This window comes from Polyodon spathula, chromosome 2, assembly GCF_017654505.1.
Source record: "Polyodon spathula isolate WHYD16114869_AA chromosome 2, ASM1765450v1, whole genome shotgun sequence".
Taxonomy (NCBI): Eukaryota; Metazoa; Chordata; class Actinopteri; order Acipenseriformes; family Polyodontidae; genus Polyodon; species Polyodon spathula.
In genome coordinates, this window is record NC_054535.1 from 72,583,604 (window position 1) to 72,611,428 (window position 27,825).

Consider the following 27,825-nt stretch of genomic DNA (forward strand, 5'->3'; position numbering starts at 1 on the left):
TGGTATGTTCCCTCCAATTTGCACTTTGGTTCCTGCTTGTTTTGATGCATTCCAGGATCCCTTCTTGTCATATATTACCAGGAAACCAGTCCTCAATTGTGAATTTTCACGAACATTTAAACCACACAGCACTCCACATTTTTCATTTATTCATTCTTTAACCAGGAAAACAACCCATTGAGACAAGGACTGTTTTACAAGTGTCCAGGTAAGATGACCAGAAACAGACAGAAGTAATTTCACATCCTAAAAACAACATCACTCTAAAAGACAATCTCATCATACATTCAATCTGGGATCAGAAACATTTACACTTTGATAATTCTATAATAACTATATACTATCCAAAAAAAAGATCAAATAAAATGTCTTCTCCCAGTTATATTTAAAAATATTAAAAAAATAAATAAACCTATATTGACTTAAATAAAATTAACATTCACACAGTGCTACTATGACTGCCATCTTGATTGTATAAGAAGGAAAAATAAAATAAAAAAAGAAAAATAAGGTGTGAGGCGAGAGTGTATTACATGGAATGTCCAGACAGTAATTTATGTGTACAGAAATAAAATAATTTATTTTTATTATCTATACACAACAAAATAATTAAATAACAAAAGAAAACAAAACGGTGTGAGGGAAGGAGTGCAGGGGTGAAATCCAAAACAGACAGTGAGAACTCGTCTTTAATCGTCTTCGTGGCGAACCATACATAAACAAAAAAAGACAAAAGAAATGTTAGTGTTTTTTTTTTTAAAAATCCCGCTGCACCAAACTAGTCTCTCCCTCCACCCGTTACTCCTCCTATTTTACTTTCGGACCAACCCCGAACACAGTAGTACGTTCCCTTTAGTATGTAATGTCCCACCTCTGTAGTCAGTGGAACACCAATCCCCAACTGACAAGTGTCCTTATCCTTCACTTGACTCCAGTGGCTGGAATTTACATACTCGTACTTCCGCCCCTCACCAAGGTGCCGCCCCTCAAAAAGATGACTTTTGCCATGGTCACGAGATCTTGGTAAGGGAAGTCCCGAGTTGGTTTGATGCCATCTACTGTCGGGAGGCTGAATCACAGACCGAAATCCCTTTGACTCATCACATATCCCACCCCTCAGACTGGAGCCGAAGGAACACTCTGAAACCTCTAACCCTTCCCTTTTCCCTCCCTCCCGGGAAAAAAAAAAATCAGCATTTTGATGTAACTTACCCGCACGATACCTTATTTGAAAGGCGAAGGGTTGGAGCGCCAGGTACCACCGCGTAATCCTAGCGTTTGAATCCTTCATCGTGTCTAACCACTTTAAAGAAGCGTGATCTGTGATGAGTACAAAAGGTCGTCCCAGAAGATAGTATTTTAAAGATTCCACTGCCCATTTCACTGCCAGGCATTCTTTCTCCACTACCGAATACCTCTGTTCTCTGGGCAGTAATTTCCGACTGATGTATAGTATCGGGTGTTCTATACCATCTCTCTCCTGAGACAGAACCGCCCCCAGACCAGTCTGCGATGCATCTGTCTGCAGGACGAACTCTCGGCTGAAATCCGGGCTTATTAATGTTGGGGCCTGACTCAAATTAGTTTTAATAGATTCAAAGGCTGTCTGACACTCTGCACTCCACTTAATTTTATTTGGAGCGTTCTTTTTAGTGAGATCAGTGAGAGGGGCGGCTATAGTGGAAAAGTGTGGAATAAAGCGGCGGTAATAACCAGCCAACCCTAACAGTGATCTCACCTGGGTTTTCGTGGTAGGTACCGGTGAATCCAACAAAGCCTGGACTTTTGAAACCAACGGTTTCACTCTACCCTTACCCATTATGAAACCTAAATATTTAGTTTCTTCTTTTCCAATAGCGCACTTTGCCATGTTCGCTGTGAGCCCCGCCCTCCTCAGAGACTGTAAGACGGCTTCTAATCTAGTCAAATGTTCTCTCCAGGAAGAACTATAAATGACTACATCATCGATATACGCAGCTGCATACTCTCGATGAGGTTGTAAAACCTTGTCCATTAGTCTCTGAAAAGTAGCAGGCGCTCCATGAAGTCCGAACGGCATAGTACAAAATTGAAAAAGACCCTCTGGGGTTGAAAATGCCGTTTTCTCACGAGAGGCTTTCGTTAATGGAATTTGCCAATATCCTTTCGTCAGATCCAGAGTTGAAATAAACCGAGCTCGCCCCAGCTTGTCTAAGAGTTCATCTACTCGAGGCATGGGATATGCATCAAACTTGGAGATAGCATTCACCCTCCTAAAATCGATACATAATCGTAGTGACCCATCTGGCTTGTCTATTGGTACTATTGGGCTACACCACTCACTTCGGGAAGGTTCAATTACCCCAAGTTTCAACATACACTCCACCTCCCTTCGAACAGAATCTCTCCGACTCTCTGGAATGCGATACGGTCTCTGTCTAACTCTTAGACCTGGCGGAGTGATAATAGCATGTTCGATCAAATGCGTTCTTCCAGGCACGTTAGAAAACACATCACTGAACATTTTAATTAGATTGCTTACCTCTTCACGCTGATCAGGAGTTAATTGTTCCCCCATCGGGACCTCAATTGCTGACTCTGGCTCAATTGAGGGTCCAAAATCCTCTCCCTCCTGTACAGGAGATATAAAATGGACTTCCCGTTCTTTCCACGGTTTCAGGAGATTAACATGATAAATTTGACTTTCTTTCCGACGCCCAGGCTGTCGGATCTCATAATTGACTTTACCAATTGCTCGAATAACCTGAAAGGGACCCTGCCATTTAGCAAACAACTTAGATTCCGATGAGGGCAACAATAACAACACTTTATCTCCAGGTCGAAAGTTCCGAATTCTTGCATTTTTATTGTAGCTTTGTTGCTGCTTCTGCTGTGCCGCTTTGAGATTGTCATGTGCCAATCGACCGACTAATTCTAAGCGATCGCGTAACTGCAACACATATTTTACTACATTTTTAGACTCCTTTGACTGTTCTTCCCAGCCTTCTCTTATGAGATCCAAGATACCCCGCGGCTGCCGACCGTACAAGAGCTCAAACGGGGAAAACCCCGTTGAGGATTGTGGTACCTCGCGAACTGCAAAGAGCAAGTAGGGAAGCAGTTTAGCCCAATTGCGTTTTTCTTGATCTACAAAGCGGCGCAACATATTTTTCAAAGTCTGATTAAATCGTTCAACAAGCCCATCCGTTTGAGGATGAAAAACTGAGGTTCTAATTGAACGGATTTTCAATAATTTATATAGTTGCTGAATACAGTCTGACATAAAATTAGTGCCCTGATCAGTGAGAATTTCTTTCGGGATTCCCACCCTAGAGAATATTTTTACCAATTCATTCGCTACAGCTACTGCATTCATAGAGCGTAAGGGAACAGCTTCTGGATATCTCGTTGCGTAGTCCACTACTACTAAAATATACCGATATCCTGACTCTGTTCCCTCCAGAGGGCCTACTAAATCTACACCAATCCTTTCAAACGGTACCCCAATAATTGGAAGTGGAACCAGAGGTGCAGGGCGAACTGACTTAGGGGCAGCTAATTGACATTCAGGACACTCCGATACATACTTCCGCACAAGACCATAAACCCCAGGCCAAAAAAACCGGGCCAGAATTCGTTCCTGAGTCTTTTCAGTTCCCAAATGACCTGAAAATGGAATGTCATGCGCCAATCTCATGACTTCTGACTGAAAAGGCCTAGGAACCAATAACTGTTTTACGAGCTGTCCCGTCCCGGGAGCCCGGGTTATTCTATATAATAAGTGCCCAGATACAGAAAAATGCGGAAATACCACCGGTTGTCCTTCCTGCATATCCTTCCCCTCGATATATCTAACCTGTTTCCAAGCATACTGTAACGTGGGATCATTTTGTTGTTCATATCCCAAGTCAATATCTCGGTCCCAATGGTTAGGTACACAGAGAGGAGTGTCTTTTATTACATGACCTTCCACCTCAGTAACCTCGCAGCCCCGGTTACACTGAATACCTACTCCCTTTCCTTGCCGTTTAAGCGATTGGTTTACTTTTGTGTCAGACCCCTCCCCTTGTCGTCTCAGAGTTCCCTCATATTTTTCCACCCGACGCTCTCTTTTTGTTTTTCTTGGGCGGATTTTAGGGTTAAACAGATGGGATTGCAACGGAAAAATCTCGCCAATTGTTTTCTCCTGTTGCTTTAATTGTCCCCTGGTAGAAACTAAGACCATTTCCCAACCTAAAATACGATCAAAAAACGGCCAGTCTCTTCCCAGGAGAACAGGGTATGGTAAACATTGCGCTACAGCCACTTTAACGTAAGCTGAATAATCACCTACAATAAGTCTAACTTTAGTGGTGGGATAAACCCGAGTTTCTCCATGAATACAGGAGATAGCCACTTTACCCTGTGGCTCCCAGGCTACCCCATCCAAGAGAGCTTGCCGAATCAATGTTTGTGCACACCCAGAGTCCGCAAATGCGTAAGTACTCTTTCCCCCGACCTGTACTCTTAACTGATAAGGGCCCTCCCGACATTCCCCAGTGTTCCTACCTGTTACTGCTGACCAGGATCTTGTCGCCAGGTCCACCTTTATTACTGGACAATTCCTGGCAATGTGTCCAGGCTCATTACATTGGTAGCACACTTGGTTAGGAGGCATCAACGGAGTTAATCTGTCCTGCGAGTCCGCGACCGGCAGGTTAGGGGGATTCTCTCTCGCCCAGGATGGGGCTAACCTCGACCTCCATGGTCTGAAGGTCTGGTTACCCCCTCTGGGCTTCATTGGTTGGTTGGTCCGAGTTAGTTTAGGGGCAGGAGTGGGGTCTGACCCGGCGCCTTCGTTTGCGTCTTCGTAGGCCTCCGCCAGGAGGATGGCATCCTCGAGAGTGGTAGGTCGATTCCTCTTAATCCACTCTCGATTCCCTGGCGGTAGTATAGACGCGAACTGTTCTATAACTATTTTCTGCACCAGTTCTTGGGGTGTATGTTCTTCTGGCCGCAGCCACCGGGTGCACTGATCTAAAAGATATTGTCCCGCAACCCGGGGCCGCATCCCCTTGGACAGCTGGTATTCCCGAAAACGGCGCCGGTATGTTTCCTCCGTGATCCCGAGGCGTGAGAGAATGGCTTCTTTTACTTTAACATAGTCCCCTGCATTCGTGGCCGTCAGGGCTCGATACGCTGCCTGAGCTTCCCCTGTCAGGCAGGGTGCCAATTTCATAGCCCAGTGTTCCCTAGGCCACTCTGCAGCCTCTGCCACTCTCTCAAAAGTAATCAAGAAAGCCTCGGGATCATCTTCCGAGGTCATCTTCTGAAGCTTTGGCTGAGCTGCAAACATCCGGGCAACCGCTCTCTCTGATGTTGATATTGATAGTTTTTCCACCAGCTGTCCAAAGAACTGGGCGAGCTGTTCCTGGTGCCGTGTCTCTCTCTCCTCTCGCTTCTCCTCCTGCTCCCTAAACATGGCCAAAACTGTAGCTGGATCCATTTTCACTTCTGACACCACGTGTGAGGAGAGAGTGTATTAAATGGAATGTCCAGACAGTAATTTATGTGTACAGAAATAAAATAATTTATTTTTATTATCTATACACAACAAAATAATTAAATAACAAAAGAAAACAAAACGGTGTGAGGGAAGGAGTGCAGGGGTGAAATCCAAAACAGACCGTGAGAACTCGTCTTTAATCGTCTTCGTGGCGAACCATACATAAACAAAAAAAGACAAAAGAAATGTTAGTGTTTTTTTTTTAAAAATCCCGCTGCACCAAACTAGTTTCTCCCTCCACCCGTTACTCCTCCTATTTTACTTTCGGACCAACCCCGAACACAGTAGTACGTTCCCTTTAGTATGTAATGTCTCACCTCTGTAGTCAGTGGAACACCAATCCCCAACTGACAAGTGCCCTTATCCTTCACTTGACTCCAGTGGCTGGAATTTACATACTCGTACTTCCGCCCCTCATCAAGGTGCCGCCCCTCAAAAAGATGACTTTTGCCATGGTCATGAGATGTTGGTAAGGGAAGTCCCGAGTTGGTTTGATGCCATCTACTGTCGGGAGGCTGAATCACAGACCGAAATCCCTTTGACTCATCATATAAGGATAGAGAGAAATGGCAGATGAAAAGAGAGTACACATATAAAAGCAAATGAAGTATACACATACAAAATCCACAACTAGCTAACAAATAAAACAACACAGAAACACCCCAGAACAGCCCCAAAACAGCCTGTGTTTTCCCGATGTCCTTACACAACTGCTGCACACACTGTCAGGGAAGATGAATCTGAACATAATGAACATTGCCCACATGCAAAGCAAATAACAAGCACACCAATCACACCACTGCAGAGAAAGAATTCTGTTGAGTTATTGGAAAGAACAATAAATTTGGGAACAATCACCCTGATCATTGTGCCAGTCTCTATTATAACTCTGTTATAACTTTGTGGCAGACCTCTGGAGGATAAAAGGTTATCCAGAATGCAAGTTACTGAGGGCATCAACGCTCTTATACTAAATTTGCAGTAGACAATCAACCCTTGTCAATGCAGGAAGCTGCACTTTACACATACTGTACAAATTCGATGCTTGATAATCTTAATAGTTTTGTATTCAATTGTGAATACACATTCTTACCTGGACATAGCATGTGAATAATTCTTAATCTATTTATGATGTTTACTTATATCCGTAGTTAACCTGTACAAAAACATATTTCAGTACTGTGGGTATTTTACTGCTTCTGCTTCTAAAACAGTTATTTGTACAGCAATACTTTTTGTATAGGCAATCCTGGTGTACAGTGTTGTGCATATACTGTGTGACACTTAATATGGGCCAAAAGGAACATTTAACAAGCAAACCCTTCCAAACATGTTCATTGCCAAATTGTTTAGGCAATTTTAGGCAACTTTAGCTGCCCACCACTGTTCCCGCCCCCCTGGGCACGTTAATGTGCTACCTACTTTTACCCCTTACAAATCAAGACAAATATAGTCCTCGCTTTTCATTTACAGGCAGCAGCGCCATCTAGTGTTCATGTAGTGGATTTTATTACAGTTACAGATTCATTTTAACCAGTAAAAAAGGAAAGACCCAGTCTATTAACATTTAACTGTATTTAAAGGTTCTTAGAGGGTTTTTCTTTTCTTTTTCTAAAGCCACTACACCCAGGTTGAAACAGAAATGGAAAAATCCATACTCTACATAGCCAATGATGTAACACTCTACAACACTATTAGGACATTAGGTCTACTGTGCTGTTGATATTTTTGCAGATCACAAAAACAAAAAAACAAAAAAAACAAAATCACCCATACTGAAAGCCTTCTGTCAGCTCAGGTTATGGATGTGGTCGTACATTTTTACAAATATCTAGAAAAACACATACCCAATTGTGATACAATTTGGAATTAACATCAACTAGCATAAGTTATTGAGAGTACTGGATTTTGGGGATACATGGAGTTGTCTGTCCGTGCATTTGTTCATTTGCATGTGCACCTACATCTGTGCATCTATAGATAGTTCCTGTAAAACCTCTTGTTACATTGCTATGCTGCAGTCCTGTTGGGGCAGCTCAGAGTGAGCTGTTCAAGCACTGATAAGTATTAGTTGCTGAGAAGAGCTGCCTGTTAACACAAGAGGCAAGCGCTGCAGCTAGCGACCGTGTATCTAGAAAACAACATGTCCCCTTTGACAAGTCTGAAAACATCAGCTTGTTGTGTTTATTTTATGTCTCCTCACAGTAAGCCTGCGCAGGCCCGTTTCACTTCACCTTTTTGTGTCAGGTGATTCCTGTCCTCAGTGAATCAAACATTCTACAATCTTTTCACTACTAATACAGCTAAGCCATTTTTTTTTAAATACCTCGGCTGAAACACAGTTTTTTCAGTTAACATTTCAGATCCACGGGCTAGATATTCCACTTTCCTTTAGTAAATTCTCGGTTGAAGTTAAATATCCCAGTTTAAGGGATATTCAATGTGAAAATAATTTTAATTTAAAAGGAAAATTAGAAATATGGACACTGTTTTGATTATACTGTGATTATTCAGATGTAATTTAATATAATGCATATGATTCAATCCCCAAAAGACAATTATCTACTGTGTACATCACTTTCTTTCATTTGATTTGAAAAGGTCGATATGAATCTGAACAGTTTGGCCTGCACTGCCTTGGGTTACTGCGCCTTTAAATTGAGCTGGAGCAACAATTAAACTCACTGCCGCAGGTAATCCAAGGATTTACGTCATCGGTGTCAGGTTCAGTTTTAACAAAGTCGTGTTCAAATGAAAAACATTACATCATCCGCCCCTAGAAAAGATATTAAGTTGACAATGTCGTCTTCTAAGTAACTTCCCGTGATTGTTTGGCGACTGCTGTATTTCATTTAGCGACGAAGAGGAGTCACATGAGAAGCAGCTGCCTGAAGATGGCGGAGCGGGGAACAGCATCCCCAGGAAGCGTTCAAGTTTCTGAATGTTTAGAGTTAGACGACACAACGGACAGAGACAGACCCCCACAGAAAGAAAATAACGGATACTTTTCTCGCGGTCGCTTGTCTCCTACTTCGGTCATCTATTTTAATAAAACATCATCTTCAGAGAAAGTGACTGTTGACTCTGGAAGAAGTGTCCAATTTCGTAGCGAAGACTTGCCACTTCCCGCTTTACAGCAATATGCCATTTCAAAAACCAAGAATAAAAGTAAGCATTTTAGAGTTCCATTCTATTTTAACTGTTACTCAACTTTGCGTTTGGTTTATTTACTCGCTGTCTGAATCTTGTTTTCTGAGACAGAAAGTACGTCATTGTAGACTGTGTTTACATGTTGCAGTTTATTTTTATTTTTTTTTGCATTTAAATGTTGTCAGTAGAATAGCCCTTACAGAAAGCTCAGTATAGTTTTCATATTGACCGCGAGGCGATCTGATGTGATTGAATCCCCATAGGATCAACGAGGTAGAATTGTTGTACAACGATAAAGTTTTAAAACTGCTTCTGTGTATTTGAAGAGAAAATAAATCCTTTGCATAGAGCGTTTCCTCACATTAGCCTACGTACAGTAGAGATACACGTATCAATAAGTAGATGCTGTACCTTGAAATACGTTTGTACAGTGACGGGGCTTTTAATGTATATTATTTCTTTACCTTTTGCGTTGCTTCCTTGCTTGTTTTATAGTAGGGCTTGCAGATAACGAGACTGTTTCTGTTCTTCTGCTTACATTGGTGTATGTATGCCTGTAGTGTACTGTATGTAGCCTTCTTTAAATGTAGGTATGCACTCATTTGTGGAGTGAACAGATAAACTACTGGATGATCATAAGGCAATCCTATTTTAGTATACAATTACTGAACAGAATTGTGGAACACAGCACTTTTAAATGTGGCTTGTTCTCCTGGCGTAAAACAGGTACTGTATTGTTTTCCCAAACTTACCAGTTTGTCTGGTACTGGATTTATAAACATAAAAAAAAAAATTGTGCTTGAATGTATTTCCGTGATTTAAACAATGAGTTTGTCATGGGACTTTTCCGACACCGGGTAGTTTTTAGTAGTCAGTGTACTGTATTGTAGCACTAGGTCAGATGCGACTGAGAATTGGAGTTTTGTGTGTGTTCAGTACTGAAGGGCGGGGACGGAGGTTGTTTTATTGCTGTCTGTGTATGACCTGCTTGCTGCCTGTTGTTGTCTATGCCTGCCCTTGTGTCAGGGTTGCCAGATTTCTACAGTGTTTATAGCCCAAAGTCACTTCAAAACTAGCCCTTTTTTTTTTTTTTTTTTTTTTTTTTTTTTTTTTTTTTTTTACTGAAACCAAGCTTATTGCTATTAAAATGTAGCCCTATGCATAAAAAATCAAAAGTTTTCGTAAGAAAAGATATCTAGTATTGATGTGATAAAAATGACAAGCCCCATCACAGCTCATCCACACCTCATTAAAAAAAAAAAAAAAAAAATTCATAAGAAACTCTGAAGGCACAAACAAAATTCATACCAGCAACCGGATTACAGTGTGATTCCTTTAACAGTTCAATCTTTTAAAGTTATACCACCAGTCTAACTAGATGATCACATCAATTACATCAATTAAACATCCACATCAATTAAATGCACCTTAACAAATTGCAAAAAATATAGCCAACAGCTTGCCTTTTTTTTTTTTTAAAGTTGTTAATTGAAAGTATGCCCCATGCATTGAAATATAACACATAAAATAATTATTAACTTCAATCTCCTCGTGCAATGGTCAGCTGTTATCATCATACAGGTGTATCTCAAGTTCATTTTAAATATGTACAAAGGAAAAAAGTATGTAAGAAAAAGTATGTACAAAATAAAACATTTTTACTTTGTTGTTTTTTTTTTTTCTTATTTGTTTAGTTTCAAAAAAGCTCCTCTGAGTCGGCACCATCTTTTGCGTTATTTCCTTCATAGATGTCGTCTGTAAACAGTGACAGCATTTCTTTGGATGGCTGAAATTGGTTGCAGCACATCTTATTACACTGCATATATGCTCTGATCCTAAGAATGTTTTCCAACAATTTCTCTTGCATTCGGTTTCATAGTTTGGTTTTGATTAGGGCCATTTGTGAAAAAGCTTGTTCCACTGATGCATTGCTAAATGGTAGGGCTAAAAGAGATGAAGCAAAAAGACCAGTAAAATCTTTTATCACCAGCTGCATTGGTGTGTTTCGCCACTTCAACCCAGATCTATTCAATTTGGCTGTCTTCTTCAGTGTGCACCCAGTGAACATTGTTTAAAGCTTGCCATTGCTGTTCGAGTTTGCCAAGATCTCCATTGTATAGTGGCAAAAATGATAAATTTTTGGAACCGAGTACAACAGTTGGGCTGAGAACGGTGACTCAAGTTGCTGGATATTGGGAGGCAATCTTTGTTTTATCTCTTTCAGAAACTCGAACATGTAATCTCTGCATCTGCGTTTGACATCCTCTGCTTTCTGAGGTTCGATCTTTGATTCTGACAGTTCTAACTGGAACTTGATCCCGAAGTCCACTGCTGAAAGTGGCAAGCTGTTTCTGTCAGATGTTATGTCAAAATCCATTACAGATGACCATGTTGGAAAATCATGAGGTTTCATGATTTGTTGGATCAAACTGCGGTAAAATGTCTTTAAATCAGCAAGAAGTTTTGCTGGATTGGCGCTGTCAAGCTGAAACAGCTTGTTTATTCTGTTGACCTCACTGACAACGGGCTGAAGAAAAAAACAGATACATTCTGTTTACGCTGTCTGAAATACATCTGGTACAGTAGTTCAGCACTGTAGTGCCTTTCAGTGTCCTTTGTAAGTTGAAAGTGCAACTTCAGCTCTTCATACTGAGAAATCACTTGATCAACACATTGGCTAATTGCGAGCCATCTTGTGTCAAAAAGCTGCAAAATCTTCAGTGGGGCTTCTCCAACATTAATGGTGGCATAGAGATCGCGGTACTTATTTTGACGCGGAGTGCTGTGGGAAAACCACGGGTACGTCTGTGATACCATTTACTCAATGTTTCGAGGAAGTACATCCATTGCTTTAGATGCACAGAGCTGCAGTGAATGACAAACACACTTAATGTACACAATTTTTGGATTCACCTCCCTTACCTTTGGTAGTACCGAATTATTTTTCCCACACATTGTACTGCAACTGTCTGTTGCCAGACCAGTGCATCTTTCCACTTCCAATTGGTTTTCCTTTAAGAATTTGAATAAGACTGTTGCAATGCTGTGAGAATCACCGGCTGGCAAGCTAACAATCCCAGCAAATGATGTCACGATACGTTCAAGTTTTCTGCTGAAGTACCTTAACACCACACAGAGTTGCTTGTTTGCACGGATGTCTGTACTTTCGTCTACAATTGAAGAATATGGGTCTTTGCCAAAGCCTTCATGCATCTCCTGATGAACAACGGGCCTGATGACAGATTTTATAAGTGCTGAGCATTTTGTTCTATGAAGACTAATATCCTTCTGTGCAACTTTCCTGACTATGCATCCCAAATGATCTACTGTGAGGATGCTGGAATGGCAAGCAATATGGGCTGCCAGCTTCAACTCACATATTTTAATGGAATTGTCAACTTTTTTCTTAAATCCCCTGTCAAATAAGCTTCTTGCATTTGAAAATGGAGCCACATTTCTAGTGTATTTCTCTGTCTTACAGTGAGCTAACAGATCGCTGTGATGTGCTTGGACTTCACATTTACAGTACCTACACGCTGCTTTTGAGTCATCGCCAGGTACACTGCTAATCCACTCTTTTAATCCTTTTTCTTTTTCCCAGTTTTGCAGTATTTTTTAATTAACACAATCGTTCGTCTCCTGTCCACTCGCATGGTCATGCTCAACATGTTATTTTATAGGGAAACACAGTTTTACGTTGTTTGTGTGCGCTGCAGCAGGTAGGCTGTAAAAGTTTATTCATTTTATTAGTTATTCTTTTATAAACTAGCCCAAAAAACCACGAGAACTCTTGAAAGTAGCCCAAAAAGTAGCAACCAGCGACTCCTAAATATTTCCCGAGGCTGTCTTTTTAAAGTAGCCTAATTCCGCGGGAAAACCGCAGACCTGGCAACACTGCCTTGTGTGTGTGCACCACCCCCTGCGGGCTCGCTTTGCCGTGTGTGTTCAAAAGTTAAGCAAATCACTTACTGTAGCCCGACCAATGAGCAGTGAGGATAAGCTTATATTAAGCGTAGCTGACGCATTGGACGTTGTTGTTGTTGTTGCGGGGGGGCGTGAAAGATGAAATCCATTTTTTGAAAGAGCAAATATTAAACGTCGCTTTTTAGAGTCAAGAAATATCCTGGTAGCGTCTTCATTTCCACTGCTAAGGACCAACTACACGCTTGCGCTACAGTATTAATAAGCCGTATTGCAGATTTAACGATATTCTGGTCATACTCAAATGCCTACTAATGCAATACACCGCCTAATAATGTTGCTCTAAAACAGTTATAGCCATGATGGAGGCTACTTGGGATGGGCCATTAATTACTAGTTTTAAACCCATATAGACCAGTTGTTAATTAAATGTCTTGCTGTCCCCAAAAAGATAACACCAAATAAGCAGGAATGAAACAGTTGTTTACCACTTTAAAATGTGTTACTTGTGACTCACTTCACACTGAATCTAGAAAAAGTGTCTGCTTTAGAAAGGAAAGGGAGCAGACTGTATAAACATGGGGATTCTATATTGTCCGTTATAGAACTGCAAAAATAGGCTTTTGAATTGTAAGGATATCTTTTTTTTTTTCTCCAACCATACAGTGATGGTTGATAGTATTCCTAAAACTTAGAGGGTTTAGAAAATTCAATAAAATACGTGCTTCTCACCAATGATACAAATAAAACTGTGAATAAAGAGATATAATATATAATATAGATTTGTGATGAAACAGAATGTTTGAGGTGATTTGATATTCATAGTACTGTAGCTTGTAACTTGTTAATTAGTATGCATCTTAAATAAGATTAACTGTAAATTTGACATGCCTAGTTTTATACCCACCCACCCCCTGCCACCCAGTGTTTTTGAATGCATACTTTTACAGATCACTCAAGTTCTTGGGATGGTAATATCAGACCCCAAGAGAACCTATTTCTGTGCCTGGGGCATTGAGATTATGCCTGTGTAGTAGAAGACAAGAACTGTAGAGCCTTCGAGAGGGCACTGTCATTATTTTCTTTAAAAAACACTTTAAAACCTACATTCACCTTTAACTTGGCCTACTACAGTATGTGTTGACCTGTGTTATGTGTTTCAGTGTGTTTCTGTAGTATCTCCCTAACAATATAGTCCATAAAAAATCTGGTGAAAAAAAAAGGGCAAATCATTATACAACATACCATTTCTTCGAAGCACGACAAGAAGAAAAAAAAATTAGCACCAAAGAGTCACAAGGCATATAACAAAAGGTTTCTTGCAGGATTAACATTAGTTTCACGCCCATTTGGAAAACCTCTGGTGATTAACATAGGCCTATGTGTAATTATGTGTGGGTCTTTAATATACCTTCACTTGTAAGAGACTACAGTTATCCAGTGTGTGTGTGAGCGTAGTTGATTTGGGTTGTGATGGGTTTTTTAATTTTATTTTGGGTCTACCTGGAATATTCAGGAACATATATATATAAAATAATTGTTTTTTTCTAGATTCTGTGTATTCTGCACAGGTTAATCTCATAGCCCATATCCTGTCCAAATTTAGCAAAATCTAAGCTCGCTGTTTGCTGGTATATATTCATATGTACACCATAAACTATGCCAAGATGCTGTGAAACAAAAGCCTACTTAAAAGTGTGATCCCACTGCTCTTACTAGATTTTTGATCATTTATAAGCAGCACCTACTTTATTCAGGAAAACCGTGTTCTTTTTAGGAAGGAAATGCTGACTGGTACACTATATATGCTTTTGATTGAATACGCTGTGAGCAGAGAAAGAGATCACAGCTTTCCCAGCATCAGCATCAGCATCAGCGAAGCATCTTGGGAATTGTTTATGCTTAGCTCATCTGCTCACGTGACTCTGAATCTTCAATACAGCTCAGTAGCCAGCCATTTTGGTCTACACCCAGTATACTGCGCACAGCCAATCCAGTTAGTATGATCCAGGCTGACCACGAGAGAGGAAGGTTGAGATTTCAGCAGCACTAGACTGTACTAGCTTCAGTAATTCCTAGGACTGTGCTGCAGAGTAGCAGGTGTTTCAGTGAAAGCAAGGCTGCCTTTGTTGTGGCATCCAAGCCTTTTTCTCCCTTACTCATCAGTGGGAAGGAAAAAGAGGTACTGTAGAGGGAGTGTGTGATAGAGAAGGGAAGAGAAAAAGAACAGCATCATTGTATTCTTGCTGGGTTACAGTACAGTAGGCTGTTGAGGTGTTGAGTGTTTTTTGGCATACAAGACTGTAGCTGCATTTCGCTGCACTTTTTTTTTTTGGGGGGGGGGGGCTGTCAGCTCGAGCCCTTTTTTCTGTGTTGTTGTTTTTGTAGCAGCTGAGTCATCATGTCTGATCAGACCCCTCAGAGCGATGCCCCAACCCCCACCACAGACAAGATCACACAGGCTGCCAGGGAGACCATTTACCTTTGCAACTTTCGGGTCTCCGTGGATGGAGAATGGCTTTGCTTAAGAGAACTGAACGACATTTCCCTAACTCCAGACCCAGAGCCAGTTCGTGAAGGTATGTTATCCAGGACATGCTGTTTTGGGGAGCACATGTTTTGATGCAGAAGTGAGACAGTTGGAGTGAGTAGATATGTTCCTGTGACCTGTGTTTAGTGTTAACTAAGTTTGCAATTTTGTTTAATTTTATACTATAAAAGTACTGGACTGTGTTAAAATATAGGCTGCGGCTTTGTAGAGTGATGCAACACCACTGAGTCGGTAGGCATAAAATTGCATAATTGTGTACTATTTAAAAGGTGTGGCAGTTTGCCAACAAATTAACAGAGAGCATCTGCAAATGTATGCTTGAAAGAGACAATGATAAGCATATTTCTTCACTTTGTGCTGCAACCTACTCAGTTGTCTCTGAAAGCATTACATTGCTGATACTGATATATTACAAAGGTACAAAACTAGATAATCAGAACATTCTTCAGCAAATACGCTAGTACTGTTGCACATTTTAAAGATTTTTTAAAGTAACATTGTCTGTTAAATTTCATAAAAAGGGGATAATTGCTTTCTTATGGGACATTAACTGTGGAAAACTGTCATTTTATCTTTGAGATCCATAACCCTGCAATAGAGCAGTTCATCACGTTCTGCAGTTTAATAGTTCAAGTAAGATACTGTGGTTGGAAGAATAGGAAATACAAAATGGGATTGTTTGTGGTGACCTTTCAATTGTGGCCTGTTTGGTATTTTGACTCTTCTCAAATACTTCTGTGCAAAGCTGTATACCTTCTGTAAACTGTTTCTACATGCGGAAGCAATATATATTAAGAAGACATTGCATAATATTTAGTTATAAAACCTGTTTTTATAGATGATGTAACAAAAGTATGCTGCCGTTTTGGTTGTTGGTCGCTCCCTGTCAGAGATGTGTGCTTCTGAGAATAGGATGGGTTCCCTGGAGTAATGTACACAACAGGCGTATTTGCTGAGATTGGTTATCGGTGTAATATAGGCCCTAATACTTTCCATGGCCTTGCCCCTTATTAAATTGAAATTGTCCCACACTAAAATCATATTATTGTACTACAAATGTTTTAAAATGATTACATTGTTCACTCATGATATTTTAATGTATAAAGATAATGACTGGGCATATATTATACTCTATTTACTGATTGCTATGCAGTTAAATTATTACCCTAGAGGCCAGCAGAGAAACGCTCCTGGCCAGATGGGTCCCAGTTCACTGGCCCCCTAAACCACTGCCTGATGGTTTTTGACATTATTATAATAGCAAAAATGTTTTTGGTATTGCTTCTTAAAGATTTTCGATAAAAGGTCAGCGTAGTACAACGTCGTGAAATGTAGTTTAGTTATTTAAAATGTCTAAGCAAGAGAAGAGCTGTAAACACCTTTGCTGGTATAATAAAAGCATCTTTTGTGAAATAAATAAATAATAACCACTAAAAGGCTGCTTACAAAAGTCCAATCCTCCATTATGTAGTGTTTATTTTTATTTAAAATATTAGTGGTATATACTTCTACAAGTAATTGCTGGTGAGTTTCTTGTCTTAAATAGTAATGTTGTGTAAGATGTATCGCCCAGCCACTCGCAGCTCTGCACCTAATTGGGTTATTGTTGCATCCATTGTGGTAAATCAGATTTTCTGTTTTCAGTGGAGCCTTTAATACAGTTGCTCACTCACAAGAGGAATTAAGAGGGTGGGGGTTGTTTGAGGGAAAAGGGTTCATGAAAATTTTAACACCCAAGGGCATCGCATTTGATTGAAGGACTAAAGGTTACAGAATCCTCTTGTGACATGAACCGTGTGGGGGGAGGAGACACATACATTAAACAAAACCTAATCTCTCTGTGTGGCAGTCTTTTTCGTATTCCGCAAATTAATTATTGATCAAGAGAAACAAGTATTTGCAGAAGTCTTGTATTATTACATGGATGGTGCTTATTAATTTCATTTTCTACTTTGACCCTATTGTATCTTCTCTTTCATGCCCAATAAGCTCTTGCTTGCATAAGGTATAAACTTAGTTCTTTAAAATGTTTCTCAATAAGATTGGAGTCATTTTCATTTTGACTTGTCGATTTTTACTCCCGACAACCACGTAATAATCACACATGCTTGTGTAATAATTAACTCACATGAATCATGAAACCTGTCATCTGGAAATCTTGACTGTGTGTCAAGTACTTTTAAACTCGCTACTGAAGTGTGCAATAAACGGCAGAAACAATAAAAAAGAAGATACATTTAGCAGAGACCTCTTATTTAACAGGTGTTTGGCTTCCAGTTAAAAAGAAATGCAGTGTCGTCATAATATTTCTATTCAAGGAACTGTGAAATACTACTTCTACAGAAGTGCAGCCAGTTCCACAGCTTGAATGGTTTTAATTTTTTTTATTATCCTCATTACCAATAATACTTGCCTTATTTATGTGAATGTAAGGCTTCATTAGTATTACTGTGTGAAATTCAGAAAAGCTTGACAGCCTTTGTGAATAGGGTTGATTTGCAAAAGAAACTTCTCTTTACTATCCCGCAGTTACAGAGTTTTTTGCAAAGACAATAGTTACTAAAAGAGGCTTTTGCCAAACCGTGGGTGTAAAAATCAGTGTAATGCATTAACAGCTGTTACCTCATATTTCAATGTTTGAAAAACAAACTTGAACACATTTATTGGTGATACAGTATAACGTAATATCTTTGTTATGCTGACTCATTTACCAGGTACTTCAGAGCGGACTACAAAGTAGCTAGCATCAGCAAAACGCCTAGATGCTGAGCGAACTCTTAGTTAGTGACCCATGTGTTAAATATTTTTTCAAAGCCAGTTGACTGATTGTTGCAGGTTATTACGGTTAGCTTGTTCTCATAGAACACTGGAAAATTATTTGACTGAAAGACTTTTGCCATATTTCAGAAGTTTCAGTAAAATTAAGATCTCTTTGTAAACTAGCTTAGCAACACTTGGCTCTTTAGAAGTGCAGTTCAAGATGAAAACACAAAGTGACGATCAGAGCACTGCACTGTACCCTGCTCCTCAGTTATCTTGTTTAATGATAGTGTGACATTGTGCAGCATATGTTTAGGACCCAGCTTATTGTCTATATAATTATTGGATGGCAATAACTTTTTTTTTGTGGAATATGATGCAGTAAAATAAGGGTATTTAGTCCTTGCTGAGAAGAGGTTATGAGAAAATATAGCCTATCCTACTTGTAGAGTATTTACCCCTGGATCTCTAAAAAGATTAGTAATATTATATGTTATATTTAAGGTGACATCATAAAGATTAATGTTATATTGTATATAAATTAAGAAATAGATTTCAAAGGAATCTTTTCTGAATCAAACACTGAGATCTTTGTCTAAATCAGGATAGTTTCAAGGAGACGTTGAGCATTGTGTTTACATGAATAAGCTGGGAATGGATTCCTTTGTTTCCAAAATGCAGTAGACCTGCTGTATACAGTAGTGCTAAACAGTGAGTGTGTTTTTTAAAGAGGAAGTTCCATTTAGGCTGTTCAAGATTAGTTATAAAAATACAGCATATCTGTTTGCAGTGGCAAGTAAAATATCTGAAATGTGTGCTTGCCTTTACTTCACATAATTAAGCGCATGCTATGACCGCTGTGCTGCTGGTTCCCAGGTCTGTTGTGCCATTGAGCAGTGCATTAGAAACCTGAAAGGCTCCTTAGAGGCTCTGCAGATACTTCAGTTTCGTTCCTAAAACCATTTTGTTTGCTGCATTTTCGTTCTGTTTTTGCTGTGGCTGTGTGGATCCAGTGCTTGTCAACGTGCTGTTATAACCAATGGGGCGAGCTGCTGTTTTCACATCTCACAACGGCAGAGGTTAAACTAACCAAACTTGTTGGTCCCGGTTTGAGGGTAAAGATTTCTCGGCTGCGCTACATCATTTTTCATTGGGATTTAGGGAAGTAGATGCTACTTTTACTCCTAGCAATAAGCAATGACTCATTAGAAGCTGTAAATACGAGTACACACATTGAAAGTGCGAACCACATAACAAAATAGAAAAAGGTGCATAGATAACCAGGAGAGCATAATTCAGATATGGTAAATATGATTTACATGAGACTTTAAACTTTGTACTTAAATTAATTATCATCATTTTGTCTAAAAACGGCATCAGGAGACAATTTTAAACAAAGTCTACTTCATACTGCGAAGGTTTATAAAACATTTGTACATTTCAGTATTTTTAATTAGCTTTGTGTAATTACGCACTGGTAGCTTATACTACCCATTCAGAACCCCCCTGTGTGGTGTCGGTTTTGTGGTTATTTGCTTTAGAATCATGGTTTGCATGACATTCTATCCTTTTTTTTCTTTCCATTGCTGTTTGCAAAGGCTCATGGGAGGATTTGACAGATTTGGTGGAGCAAATGCAAATGCTTGATGAGTTTAAAGGTGCGTATCACAGCATCATTGTCCAGCGCTTCCCATTTCAGCACTCTAGATAAGGTGCCGTTAAGCACTGTAGCAGACCATTTGAATGGCTTGAGAGTCCTGTGTTTATAGCTCATGTACTGTACCTGGGTTAACTAGCCTGCATGATTCCTCTGCATTTTATTTTTTTTTTCCATCAGCAGGTACCTTTGTCCGGTTGCTGTATTAAAGTAGTATTGATGCCAATTAGTATGTTTTAAAACCGATCTCTTGGCATATGAATATGAAAATGTTGAAATTCGATATTCTGTTCTATAAATATCAGCTGTCTTTTTGTAAGATTGATTGATTAACCACAGTGGATAGGTTCTGTAAGGAGGCTGTGTGGTCCAGTGGTTAAAGAAATGGGCTTATAACCAGGAGGTCCCTGGTTCAAATCCCAGTTCAGCCACAGACTCATTGTGACAATGTGACAGACTCAGTCACTTAACCTCCTTGTGCTCCATCTTTCGGATGAGACGTTGTTGTAAGTGACTCTGCAGCTGATGTATAGTTCACACACCCTAGTCTTGTATCTTGTAAAGCGCTTTGTTATGGTGGTCCACTAAGAAAGGCGGTATGTAAAAAGAAAAATATTATTAACAAGCTCAGGTGTGTCTTATTAAACTCATCGTAAAACCAAGGATTGGTTAAACTGCTGTGTAGTGGGAGCCCTCTTTCTATCTCTGTCTCTTGTGCTTGATATAACTCATTCTGATGTTCACTGCTCTGACTGAGCTGGAGACAGCAGTGGCTCATTTGAAAGGCCTGTCCGTGCTCTTTCTACCTGTATCACTGGAGGAGGGGATGGCTCTTGGATAGAATGCAGTGGTGTACACTGATGAAGGCATTGGCTAAAACCATTGTCTGCTTCACTTTTTAAATATGACCTCTATAATGATGCTTTCATTTGGTTAGTCTACTCAATGTGCATGGTAGCTCATACAACATTGGAACACAGCATATGTTTTGCAGCAGTGCTGAAAAAGTAAATATGGAACTGTTAGCCATGTGCTCCAGTATTAAAGATTACTTGGATATATGGCAGCGCAATAGTAGTACTATATCTCCACTGCAGTCCCGTGTGTTTTTTTTTTTTTTTTTATGTAAGTCTACAACAAGTGAAACGGCATATGTTCTGTAAAGTAAATCTGTTAAGACATTTACCTTCGTTTTACAGTGACATGGAACGCAAATGTCCACTGACATGTCTTTACAGTCATTTCTTTTACAGACAATCCCAATGTAAGATTTAGGAACGATGTTCTTACAAAACTTATTCGCGCGTTGTCTTGTCTCTTCTTTGCCCACAATACGTCGTACATGTCTGGATTGTTATTAAATCCACACATTAGATGCTGCAGATTCCCCCCCCCCCCCCCCCCCCCCCCCAAAATACATTTGAATCACAGTTTGAATCATTTTTTCTTTAAATAAAAAGATTTGTTTCATAGTTAGATTGACTGGTTGGTTGGTTGGTTGCTTGGTGGTTGTTTTTTTTTTTTTTTTTTAATAATTGGGGTGTCCTGCAGAAGTGAATGTTTGCCCATGAAAAGCAGTGAACGTTTTCTTTCTTCTGTTGTTTTAGTTCACACATTTCATTTTCTCTTTCTTTTCCAAACATGATAGTCCGGTCTTGCTCTACTTGCTAACTCCAGTACCAGATTTGAAATTGATGTTGATGAGATATGTATATAAAACCTCATAGTGATTACCAGTTACAGAAGGTTTTAAAGGCACAAATGTACAATAGCTTTAACTGCAGCAAGGGTTTGCTTTGCAGCCGTGCTAATCACTCTTTCTAATTTCACTGCATGATATACTGTAAACTTGAGTGGTTTAAGTAGAATGCAAACTTGCGGTACAGTATAACTTTTTATACATTTCAGACTCTCTTTTTGCATGTGTTTTTTAAACGTCAACAATGTTTTCATGCGATTACATGCATATTTGTTTACATGTATGATCATGTCCTTGTGTGAGAAATGAGAATTGATTTGTAATGACTTGTACAGTTAATGCTCTTGGTGTCAGACGTTGAATTAGATTCATATGATTATGCTGTATGCACTGAAGGATTGCTTTACCTCAATTTCAATATTTTGTGCATCTGAGACAATGCCTAAAAATGTTCTTCATTGTCTTTTAGACCCCAAGGATCCAATTGCAATCGAAAGGCTGAACCTCATGAATATGGCTAAGCTGAGCATAAAGGGACTGATCGAGTCTGCACTGAATCTGGGGCGGACACTGGACTCTGACTATGCGCCCCTTCAACAGTTCTTTGTTGTGATGGAACACTGTCTTAAACATGGGTTAAAAAGTATGTGTATATCATCTAGTACAATCGCAAATTGCTAATAGCCATATGTATAGTAGAATGTAGCTGCTGTATAATGTATAGAAGGTTTGTTGTTTACATGCATTTGTGAATATAGGTGGGTATGTTGAGTTTTTTATGGTTGCTGTCCATGGCAAGTCTGTGCTGCTGTCTAGCCAGATTGCATATCGGCACAATGCCATGTGTTGGCCAAGCTGGGTACTGACAAGCCGTCCTCGAGATAACATATGACAATTTATTTAAGCTCCACCACTAAACCTTGAATGGAGCAAGGACATTACCAGCATGCCAACAAAGAAAGGTTTTTGGAGTTAAACAAGGTATTGGATCGTTAAATAGAGAATGTTTCTGCTCTTCGTGGTTGAGTAGTAAAAGTGCTCCATTAATAAGGTTGTATTACTGCATGTCTGTGTGGTTTCTCATTTGGTATCTTTCAAACACTATATATTGCTATAATTGGCACTAAGAATTGATGGAATGATTTATTTTTATTTAGAATGTATTGTAAATATTAGCCACTTAAACTATGAAATCAGCAATCTGTACACCCTGTTATTGATTTTTATATATTTTTTAAAATCTAGAAACGTATTTATTTATTTATTTATTTATTTATTTATTTTAAATAGCCAAGAAAACATTCCTTGGACAGAGTAAGTCGTTTTGGGGACCTTTGGAGTTGGTGGAAAAATTAACGCCTGAAGCAGGAGAAATAACAGCCAGTGTAAAGGACCTGCCTGGACTGAAGTGAGCAAGATAACTCTGCTATGTTTTTATGGTTCAGAGAGATGATCTTCTAAGAGTATTTTCAGTATGTATCACTTGTTCAGTAGTGAAAAGGAAAATTTGTTTGAGGTTTAATTTTCAGGAACTGTCATTCTAGTTGGGCAATTCCATGAGAAATCACCCAAAAAACATTGGATTTGAAAAACTTACCATGTGCAATTTAAGCCATTAACTGTACTTCTTAGGGTTGTTCCAGGCATGGGTGTTGTCCGTTGGGGGGTTTTGTGACTGAATGACCCTGGACTTCCTAGATTCCCCCAGTCTTGAGTAAAAAGCATATTGCTGGTTGCAAAGCAAGGCAGTTATTCTGGGAAGCAGCTGGTTTGGATAATGAAAGGATCCCCACTTTCATGCTGCCTTTCCAGTTGTTAAGGAACTAGCTGCGTTTCCTTATATGACTGGCATGTGCACTTGAGGCCTTTCCCCTGTTTAAACTGGACTATCCAGTTATGACCAAGAAGATGAGTCGGGGAAATAACCTAGGAGATGTGATGCACTTCTTTAAAGGAAGGCGTGTTGATATTTCTTTTAAATAGTTATGAAACCAAATATGTTTTCCTTTGACCAGTAATTATTTCAAACTGGAGAAACATGGTCAAAATAATGCTGCCCGTATTCTCACTAAGACCAAGAAACATATCTCCTGTCTTTGCTTCTCTCCACTGGCTGCGAGTGAAATACAGGATTGATTTTTAAGGTTTTATTACTAACTTTTAAATCCGTACATCCTCAAGGCCCTGCCTATCTTAGGGAGCTCCTTCAGTACCACATACCTAAATGCAACTTGAGATCTGGTAACAATGTTCTTTTGTCCATGCCTAGGACTTGTCTGTGCACTGTGGGTGATCAGGCTTTCTGCTTGTTAGCCTCACACCTATGGAACGCCCTGCCAGTCTATTTGAAAAATTGTGACTCAGTTGATGTTTTAAAATCTAATCTTAAAATGTACTTCTTTCAATTGGTTTTCTGTAAATTTGTTTTATTGTTTGTCTGTTGAAATGTCTGTTTTTATGCTGTGTTGTGATTTAAGTGAAAAGCGCTATATAAATAAAATGTATTTTATTATTATTATTATTAAATAAAATGGCAGCATGTGACTGGTAGGGTTTATTAAATTATTTAATTATCTGTGCAGGCCCAGGGAAACACTAGACCTGAACTTAAAACAGTTAAACTGAGCTCCAAGTCTACTCCACAAGAGTTATGCTGTCTGTCTGTATTAACCCTCAGTTCAGAACCAGAGAACCTAGATCTTCCTGTATGTAATGCTGAACTAGTTAATTTTTTTCACCAGGGTTCATTCTTAATGATCTCGTCTGGACATGTTCCATTTATACAAATAATTTATATTTATAAGAATATTGAAATGTCATCTTTTGTTCCATCTTTATAGAACCCCGATCGGCAGAGGAAGAGCCTGGCTTCGTCTGGCATTGATGCAGAAGAAACTCTCTGATTATATGAAGACTTTGATTAACAGAAAGGATCTTCTTAGGTTAGTTAGCAATATTCTTTACAGATATGTTTTCAACTGCAGCTTTATAAAGAATCCATTATTGATCATTGATTTATGTTGCATAGTAAATGTTTTGATGCATATCATATTCTAGTCCTTTTTAATATATTAAAACATGTCATGAACCATTGCCTAATTATTAGTGTGTTTACTAAAATATCTGTAATTAGAACAACACAAGCATGGACAGTTATACTTGATATACAATAAGCAAAATGTCTTCTGTTTTGTAAGAATAACATGAATTGGTTGTAGTGAGTGTGGCCTGGATTAAATAAAAATGATGGCACTGCCTTAACACATTTTGAAGTGAAGCAAAAAAAAAAAAAAAAAAAAAATTCTTTTCCAAGTGAGTAGAGGGTGGTTATGAGAGCTTGAAGTAGTCTCAATTACTGCCAGTCTCATTATCAGCTTGGAATTCAGAATTACTTTGTAAGATTGTCATGCATATTTATTTAGGGTTTATGTCACAACTGTGGCCTTGCCAATTTCCATTAAAGAAAATACACAAGTATAGCTCATAATGTAATTATTAACCATAATAAACACAATACCTCAATAAGAACTAGCGATTCTGGCTTAATTATCCCTAGATTCATGATGAAAAGAGGTTAACAATTAATATTATGTATGTTTAAGTATTTTAAATCAATCTTAAATGTGTATTTGTTGTAAGACAAAAAGAAACCTAACAATCCAGATTATTACATTTATTCATATTCTCAAAGGAAGAAGAATAAAGGTTAGGCTTCATAGTTAAAAACATATGTATAAAGAATAAACAAATTAAAACATTCAAGGAAAAGTAATTCATTGTTAAATGTTCATAATAAATCCTTGATGTGCTCTCTGGTCATAGAGTTATGCATTAGTGAAGCAGTCTTAACAGTTCATCATGCATTGTTTGGTTGAGTCACGCAGTACTTACACATGCGCCAGCTTCCACGTGGCTAAGTTCACATGTACAGTGTTCAGCATCTAGTTGAATAGACGCACACTACGTATTGTGACAATGTCAAAAGCATGGCATCAGTTCAGTTACTTGTAAACACACAATATAAGTTTGACACTTATTCTGTTGGTGCGATGTTTAAAACAAAGTCTTCTTAACACGGTCGTCCTCTCTGTAGAAGTCAGTTGTGCACCAACGCAGTGGAGTATCTCTCTGAACTCTGTAGGCAAAAGCGTTCATCGTTCCGGAGGAAGCCCATCTTCTCCGGGACAGCTTTGAAGATTACATCATTGCGTCTTCGTTGAATAACTTTTCGTGCCACACAAAAAGGGTGTGTTAGAAATGGAATGTATCCGCCTATTTCATTATCAAATGATTTTACATTGGTCATTTAAACTTCCTATTCAATATAACTTTAGTTACATTCATTAGAGAAGCATATGAATTTCAGTTTCATTCTCTTCCAAATTATGATTACAAGCATAAAACACATCATAATACAATGAAAGGATAATATTTAAAAATAGTTAATTTATAATATTCGTTTAAAACACAATAAACCTTTCAGATTTATTGGGAAACTTGCTTAAAATAACTATTAAACTTGTGTCCACAAGTTATGTAATTTAAAAAATGATTCTTAAAGCATTTTAACTAACTTTTAACACAATAATGGTATAACTGCATCGTCACTATAGCTTGCTTGGTAAGTTTTATGACCCCTTAGGAGGCCAGACAATCAGATAGCATTTTGGAAGGCAAGCTTCAAAGAGTTAACACAGTTTGTGGCCTGTGCTTTTGGTATAATCAACAAGCTTTGAAGTAGATCTGGTTAAGAATGTTCTGGAATCAGTGTTAACAACCCAATCCCCACAGCATGTCACACAGATAACTATAAAAGATATAATTTAAGAGAAATGCTTACATTAAAATGAATTTAACCATGAATTTCCTTGATAAGATATAAATGATTAAATATGTGTTGTTTTCTCCATATGCTCGATTTAATAAAATATATTTTTACTTCCAGTGAGTTCTATGAACCAAATGCCTTGATGATGGAGGAGGAAGGAGCTGTGATTGCTGGACTGTTGGTCGGGCTCAATGTTATTGATGCAAATCTCTGTATGAAAGGAGAAGATCTAGATTCGCAGGTGCTTTTTTTCAAATGTGTTTTACCAAATTGTTGTATTCTGTGGCATGCTCTAGAGTTTTTAAGTTTGGTTGTTTTTTAGTTTAATTAGTTGCTCATCATTATTATATACAGTATTAGATGGTCAGACTTTTGCCAAGCTTTTTGCCTCAATCTATCCCGATCCATAGACACTTTATTTTGAACCGAGGCGGGTGTTTTTTCTCTAACTGATCTTGTTGCCCTGCAGGTTGGGGTTATAGATTTCTCTATGTATTTGAAGGATGGAGGTCACAGCAGCAAAAGCACTGAAGGGTAAATCATTTAAATTCTGATACCTTCATACTGCAAACTATAGAACTACAGTGAAACAGTTGTATTCTGTAATATCAAGTACATTTACATAATAAAGTCAGTTGTCATATATTACGACATTGCAGCCTACACTTCACACTAGTCCTTCTCTACCTGTTTAAAACTGGAATTTAAACCTGTGTAAAACATTGTTTTCCGGAATGTTCTGTATTGATTTTAAGGTTCCTAAGTTCAGAGCGGAGCTCACATTAGTGTGTCTCATATTCTAATTTCTTGTCTCTAGTTTTGAGCCTTTCATTTTAGTTGTAATATTTTTCTGTTTTAGGGATGGACAAATTACAGCGATTCTGGACCAGAAGAACTATGTTGAAGAACTCAACAGACATCTAAGGTATAATCATTTGACATGTAAATCATGAAAGTTGACACAAAATGATTCACAGTCTATTGCTGTTATTAAGAGATTTGTTTATCTACAGTTGTCTATCAGTTTGTACTTTTTTATTTTTCTTATTAACAGTGCTTCAGTGAACAACCTTCAGGCGAAGGTTGATGCTTTAGAAAAATCAAACACGAAACTAACAGAAGAGGTTGGTCTTCTATTATTCTAAACGAATTATCGTGCAACAAGATATGAATGCCCCATACAGTTATAAAATAGTTTCTACACAATGTAATTCCAGAATTTGGCGCCACTTTAACCTTATTGTTAAATTGAAGTATTTCTTGTAAAATGTTACCTGTAAAACCAAACCATGAAAAAACAAACAAACAAAAAAAACAGGATATCCCCTATTTTCATTTGATTATTCTTGTGATTTGGTTTCCTGGGCTACAGCTGAGTTTGGTGATGAGATTCATAGCAGAGTTCATGGTTTCTCATACTTCAGTATACAATTGTACTTTTTCTGTTAAATGTGATTGACTCTCGACAGTATTGAGGTTTTTTTTAATCCCTGCCCCTTTTTTGTTTGTTTTTAGCTTGCAGTTGCCAACAACAGGATCATAACAATGCAGGAAGACGTAGAGCGAGTAAAAGAAGAGAGCTGTTATCTTTTGGAGTCAAACCCCAAGGTTATTGCAATTTTTTATATTTCTACACACCCCTATTTCTTGACAGCACAATCTCTTTTTAAATATTAAACTTTCAGATCATCCCACCACCTCCCCTCTAGAAGGCGGCGGCCATTTACCTCTTTCT

General features: G+C 38.7%; 1 protein-coding gene across 9 annotated transcripts in view; it reads left to right on the plus strand.

Moving 5' to 3' along the window:
* The first annotated feature begins 7,219 nt into the window (after positions 1 to 7,219).
* LOC121300117 (protein RUFY3-like) overlaps positions 7,220 to 27,825 on the plus strand; it is a 29,403-nt gene continuing 8,797 nt past the window's right edge. Inside the window, exons 1-11 of one of the 9 annotated variants that reach the window (XM_041228544.1) lie at positions 8,569 to 8,692; positions 15,009 to 15,174; positions 19,505 to 19,564; positions 21,732 to 21,905; positions 22,553 to 22,670; positions 24,103 to 24,204; positions 26,208 to 26,331; positions 26,560 to 26,624; positions 26,950 to 27,015; positions 27,145 to 27,214; positions 27,606 to 27,698. In XM_041228544.1, the coding sequence (XP_041084478.1) occupies positions 8,666 to 8,692; positions 15,009 to 15,174; positions 19,505 to 19,564; positions 21,732 to 21,905; positions 22,553 to 22,670; positions 24,103 to 24,204; positions 26,208 to 26,331; positions 26,560 to 26,624; positions 26,950 to 27,015; positions 27,145 to 27,214; positions 27,606 to 27,698 (1,065 nt within the window). In that variant the 5' untranslated portion in view covers positions 8,569 to 8,665. Of the gene's footprint in view, positions 8,693 to 14,474; positions 15,175 to 19,504; positions 19,565 to 21,731; positions 21,906 to 22,552; positions 22,671 to 24,102; positions 24,205 to 26,207; positions 26,332 to 26,559; positions 26,625 to 26,949; positions 27,016 to 27,144; positions 27,215 to 27,605; positions 27,699 to 27,825 lie in introns of those variants that run through there. The other 8 variants (XM_041228553.1, XM_041228561.1, XM_041228594.1 and 5 more) reach the window with 8 other exon arrangements.